This window comes from Anoplopoma fimbria, unplaced genomic scaffold (assembly GCF_027596085.1).
Source record: "Anoplopoma fimbria isolate UVic2021 breed Golden Eagle Sablefish unplaced genomic scaffold, Afim_UVic_2022 Un_contig_13282_pilon_pilon, whole genome shotgun sequence".
Lineage (NCBI taxonomy): Eukaryota > Metazoa > Chordata > Actinopteri > Perciformes > Anoplopomatidae > Anoplopoma > Anoplopoma fimbria.
Window position 1 is genome coordinate 1 of NW_026554258.1, and position 6,420 is coordinate 6,420.

Sequence of the window (6,420 nt, forward strand, 5' to 3'; positions counted from 1 at the left end):
GATATTTGCACTTGATGCACCAGCTCCTTCCTGTAAATATGTTGTGTTAATAATATACTATGTACATATAAGACTGGTTCACATCAAATGTTGAATGGCATTGTCATACAAAATTGACAATATTAGACCTTACCTGATTATCAAGGGTGTGGAATCTGATGACATGTAGGCTCTGGGTTCAACATGTCATTTGCGATGACAGGTGTGTTGCCCCTTCACTGTTGGTCCTTTGCATTCCCCGTGTTTCAGTGGCACAGTCAGAAAAAACTGGGATGTCAAAATGTTCGCCCAGCCCGAGATAGGTCAGGTGTAGCTGATGTCATCATCCAGTAGGTGGGTGTCCGGTGTGAGAAATATAGAGTAATGTGTCGTCTAATGTGATGTAGTAAAGGAGTTGAAGACTCTGTATTCAACAGTACAGCCATCAATCATATAACACCGGAAATGGGACTGCGACTATGTGTGTTGTATATGACCAAGAGGACTTCAATGTTAAGGCAACGAAAACAAAGCAAATCACACACCTCCAACAGGCCATGTTTCGTTGAAAAAGAAATCCGCTGGACAGATGAATGCTGACAGAAGATGTTTAAGCCATCGAAAAATCTCCACTAATCTGAAAAATTAGTATACACTAGAAAAACACAAATAGCAAAAGGGAGTAGTCCAGGTATTTGATCTTTGAAGTAGAACAGCACTGCATAACCGCTTCAATCTGAATCATTTGAACTTTTCGAAATTTTGGCGGGCACATACTGACTAGAGCGGTCAATACCAAATCTGGGCGGGAGGGGGTGGATCATAGCAAGATTATTTAATTTGCATCGTGATGTGATTATACAGGGATCAATAACCGGCCTATAAATTAAAATATAATTTATAGTTCTAGGATTTGCCAATTATGTATGTTTGTATGTCATTATTATCAGTTTTTTTACACGTTTAACACACTGCACACTGCACCAACCCCCCCAGTACCCTCATGTGGTCACGTCTGCCCTGTGACGGTTGGGAGAACTACAGGCTATCTGGACTGGATTCACTGCTGTGCAGTGAGAAGAAAACAACTATATATTAAAAATTATAAAGTTATACATTTTACAATTACGTTATAGTTTTACTCTTCACATTTACTCCACTCATACATTGAAAACTGCGGCCGTATCAATGAATAAGTCGGTCTCCTCAATCTGAAATCCAGCTAGCTAATTTAGCTAATGTTAGATGACTTTGCAGGTTGGGTGCTACAACATGGTTAACGTTAGAAGTGTTTTATTATGCTTTTCACCTCGACTAATCTAACTAACTAAAACGTTGTTGATACATTTTCGCGATATTTTTTTATCATGTGCTCTATGAATGGAACGTGGAAGCAACAGTAACTTGCGGGGAATGGCGCTAATACACATGAAGCGACCAGGTCGCAGCCATAGTCTGTGACCGCAGCCATGTGTTGAGGAGGCCTGCATGATGCCACACAGGCGATTTTGGGGGGGGATCTCTTAAAGATCATAGGCTGGCTTAACGTTACAGAACATAACAGCTGTTTAATGTTTTGTTCCGATTAATTCGGTGCTACCCAGCCAGCAGTAGTGGTGGTGGTCATTTCACAAAAAAATAAAAACACCCGTTGTCTTTTATTAGAAGCCATGAGTGAATTTGCGCTTTTTATTTTGTAAACAGGAAGTGAACCTCCCCTCGCTAACGTCATAGCTCACTTGAATCCGTCGTAACTCTGTTTTAAATGACGCTATAGCTCCGGTAACCGTGTTTTAAAGCTTTTTCGGTGTGAGAAAGTAGCAGTTTAGGTCCCCGTTGTTCCGCCAGTTTATCCAAATAACGCTTGTTTGCACTTTGATTTTGGGAGAAGTGCAGACCAGCCCCACCTGTGGTGGTAAATGGTTGAATAATGACATTTAAGTTACTGTTTGCCTTATTGTTTGTCATTTCCACATATAGAATTTAGCCTTTGCTCAGTCACCCTTGCAGCTTATCCAGGTGTCAGATTCTGTCACTTTTTGACGGCTGAAAGGCTGAAAAACTGATCTAGAGTGATCCAACTTTACCTATCCATGACTTGTGACTTCCAGGAGCAACTAAAAAGAGCCTTAACATCATGGAGGAATTGGATGATGTTACTGTTTCAGTTCTAAATGGTATGTTTAGGTGTTGCTGCATGCTACATAATAAATGTGTATTACCATTTAACTGAATTATTGATTATCAGAAACAAATGATGATGATCTCAAAACTCCTAGTGACTATTTTTTTATTTAGATTTATTCTTAGATAATAGATGGAATAACACAGACACTGCAATTGGACTTTATTTACCTTGTCAAGTTGATTAGTGCTAAATTTATAGGTAAAATGGTATATGGTTTTTAATTCTTAAGGTTTGTTAATGATTTGACTTTGTTTACAGCTGCCAGCATAGATGAGGCCTTACTCCACACCCTCAGTCGGGATGATTTAAGAGACCTTTTTCCTGGGCCAGAGAACTTTCTCAGGAGGTAACAACTGTGGGCTCTTATTAGCCATGAGGTAAGTTTTTGCCTTTTTGGTTCGTCTCTGTCCATGCCGGGTGTTCTGTGGTGCCTCTGTGAGTTAATAAACTCTTTTTTGTTTTGCATTGGGTTTTTGTCTGTCTGCATCAGGGTCCAGTTCCCTAAACCGTAACATGTTGTTTCTAATTGTGTCTGTCATTTACCTTGTAATAATTGTGTTTTGATTTTTTTTTTCTGAGGATGAGAATGCCACTTTACCAGACAAAGCTGGCCCAGGTGAAACAGGAACTGTGTCATCACTTCAAGGATCACCTCCAGTATCCCCACACATCCACTCCTGTGTTGAAGAAAACCTTACAGCTTCCTAGTCCACCAGAATATGTTATATACACAGACACTGAGTTGGAACTGGCTCGTAAGCACCATTTTGAGATAGGTAGAGAGGGGGAATCTGTAATGTCTAAAGAGTTGAGATGCAGGCTGGTGAGGAACACTGTTACCAGCATGATCTCAATCTTAAGAGCAAGTCAACAAGGAGAGGAGCTCCGGTACCCCTCTAAGCATGAGGTCACCGCAATGGCTAAGAGACTAGTGGAGTATTATCCCATGCTACAGGATAAAGATGAACCCATCAAACATGTAAGTGATGGCAATTTTAGCCATATTATTTTCTTGAAAAGTTATTTTTTAAAAAGTTGTGTGATATTCAAAATGTTTTTTTCAATAAGTGACTTTTTTCACCACAGATGAGCATGTACAGTTATCTTCAGAAGAGAATTCTGAATGTGAAGTCCCCACAGAAGAGGAAGGGGCCCAGACCAGAGAGAAGCAGTTCAACCAAAAGACGTCACATTGACTTCTCTCCAAGTGACCAGGGAGAAGATTATGATGCAGACTCAAGTGGTGGATCAACAATTCTTTTGCCACCTAGGGGCAGTTCTGAAGACGACAGTTCAGGTGAGTGAAAATGTGTAATTTTGGCAATAATGATGGACACGAAGGCTAGGTAATACTATTATAGTTTTGTATATAATGATATATTACAGGTATTTAAACTTTACATTGAAGTTATGATTAGGCTTTGATGTATTGTGATGTGACAGTAGTTTTCACTTATTTGATTCCATTGTGTAAAAATTAAAGTATAACAATCAAAATGTTATGTTTGCTGGCTTAAACCTGTCGTATCATTCAGATGACATGTCCAATACCTGTTGCTGATTTGTATTTCCTTTTAGCGGACAAAGATAGTCCGGCAGCACAGGCCAGGCATTACAAGACTCTGCAGGAGATGTACAAAAAACCAAAACCCAACCAAGATGCTGTCTGCCAGATCCTTGACCTTGAGTTTCAATCAAGAAGAGCCTTCATTGACAGTGGCATTCTGAAGAGGACAGACCAGCAAAGATTTTCGAGGCATATCCATGTTTCAAAGAGCTTCATCATGTAAGATATGCACTTGTTGTTTTTGGCTTCTCCACAAAGCTAGCATTGTTGCAGTTTTTAACACTTATTTGCATTGCAGGTGATGGATGAGCTGCGGATTCTGGCTAAGGACAACAGCAAGTTCATCAATGAAGTAAAGAAGAGATGGGCCGACTTCTGCTCCATGGTGCAGTTTTATGGTGTTTGGAGGAAAGTGTTGAAGCCACCCATGAGCCTGGGTGCAGGTAAGTCATTTTGCTGTCTTTAATACATGTAGCTGTTTCAACAGACACAATTAATAGAACTGTAGTCAATGCATAACACTGATTAAATGATAAAAGAATGACAGTGTTGTTCATTGCAAAGCATTTTACCTCACCATAACCATGGGGCAGTGGTGGCCTAAAGGTTAGGATCAATCTGGGTGGGGATAGTGAAAAAACAGCACTTGTCCCTCCCTCATTACCACCTGAGCAACTGCTCAGTGGCTGGCAGTTAAGACTGTGGTTGTACTGGGCAGCTTCCAGGTGTGAGTGTGTAACTGTGTGAATGTGATCAGGGCGTTCCTGCAAAGAGAGCCTCACTCTCAGTAAACCTACCCTGAATAAATAAAGGTTAAATAAAAAAAACCTCATCAGATGCTGGCTAACTTTGAACTAAAACTTGTTTATTTATTCTGTTCTAGTGGAATCCAACATTGCCTTGTTCAGGGCACTACCCACACTCTTCCCCTCACCGTCTGCGCCACCTAAGAAGATGGGACAGGCCAGTGAGGCATTGCTTCATGTCCTTCAGGTGAGTTTGTTCATATTTTGTTAAATTAATTGTCATTAATCATTAATTTCCCAAGTGTTTAGTGGCACACACTCTTTAAACAGTGACTGAGGCACAAGTTATTTTCATGATTTCTTAACCTGGCATGTCTTGACCCATGGTCCTATCTTTAGAGCTCCGTTTTCATATACCACATGTCAGTATGGTTGTGTTCATAGATATATACAGCTCTGGAAAAAAATAAGAGACCACTCTCACAAATGTTTCTTAAATCAGCATCTCTACATCTATGGCAGCCAGTCCATTCCAGTGTTTGTTCAATTCCAACACAAGCCTCCTCATTCTACTTATACTGATCAGGTGATCACCTGAACCAAATCTTATTTTATGAGGATTACAAAAAGATTACAAAAAACACTGCTGTGATTAAAGATTGAGATTATCCCACCAATAATGATTTCTAAACTCTTCCTTAGTTAAAATATAAGTGTTGTGTTGTTTAAAAATGAATATGAACATGGTTTTTTACATTATTCGAGGTCTGAATACACTGCATCTTTGTTTGTTATTTTGACCAGTTTTCATTTTCTGCAAATAAATGCAATAAATGGCAATATTTTAATTTCAAATATGAGAGAAATGTCAGCACTTTATAGAATGAAACAAAAATGTTAATTTTACTCAAACGCATACCTATAAATAGTAAAACCAGCAAAACCTATCTCTTAATTTTTTCCAGAGCTGTAGATGTACATAATGGTGTTTAAAAAAATCTCAGTTCACTTGCCCAAGCAGTTTTTCACTTTTTTAGTATACCATAAAGAAACTTCTGTTTTTGTTTTCTTCTTCAGCCAACAGAAGAGCCAGCCATCTACCTCCAGAAGAGAACCCTCTTCAGCCCTGTTTTGGTCTTTGATGGGTCCCGCTGTCTTCTGGCAATTGGAAACACTCCTGTCACTACATTTGCCAAAGAAGAACTTGGTGAAGGGTTGCTGTATCTGATGGGTTATTACTATACCCTGCATCTCACCTATCCTAAGTGTGTGGCGACCATTCTCTCTGTCATTCAGACAGAGGTCTTACAGGACAGTATCCACGACCGAGACACCACAGGCTCGTACAAAAGAGTCATGGCAGAGTGGAATGCTTTCATTAAGAAATAGAGCTATTCAGGCTGTTCAGCCATGTTCTGTCTTATGAGATTGAGATATTTCATTGTTATCAAAGATAATGAGGTCATAGCCTCTTACCTCTGGGTTTCAGAGGTTAATTTTGCAAATATTATGTTATGATTGTAAATATTGTAAGGAATCTGCAAACACTTCAAATAAATGCTGTTAACAATATTCTCTGTGTATGATTTTAAATGTATTGATTTAAGATAAAAGCTAATCATAACTCTTGAATTAAGAAGAATCAGCTTGTTAAGTTGCTCTGGATTTATGTTTTTTTCACTCAATTTGAGAAAGAAACAAAAGGTGAAATAAGAATTGAAAAGCTAGTTTTGAGATTATTTGACTTGCATACAGTACTTGGAATGAGTGTTTCACCACTTATTTTAAGATATTTCTCACTTGCCTAATATGTATTTATTTTTTCTTATTTTAAGAAATCTTGCAAGTGTGATTATCTTACTGCACTGGCAGATTATTTCATAATTTTAGCTTATATCTGCTCAAACCAAGTTTATATTAAGCCTATTAATTTTTGCAGT

The 6,420-nt window shown here is 38.7% G+C and overlaps 1 protein-coding gene across 1 annotated transcript; it reads left to right on the plus strand.

Moving 5' to 3' along the window:
* Positions 1 to 2,753: 2,753 nt before the first annotated feature.
* LOC129117054 (uncharacterized) lies at positions 2,754 to 5,869 on the plus strand. The gene is made up of 6 exons (XM_054627632.1): positions 2,754 to 3,146; positions 3,254 to 3,464; positions 3,746 to 3,933; positions 4,033 to 4,177; positions 4,618 to 4,727; positions 5,558 to 5,869. Exons 1-6 carry the CDS (start codon positions 2,754 to 2,756, stop codon positions 5,867 to 5,869), a joined length of 1,359 nt encoding a protein of 452 aa, XP_054483607.1.
* The last annotated feature ends 551 nt before the right edge of the window (positions 5,870 to 6,420 follow it).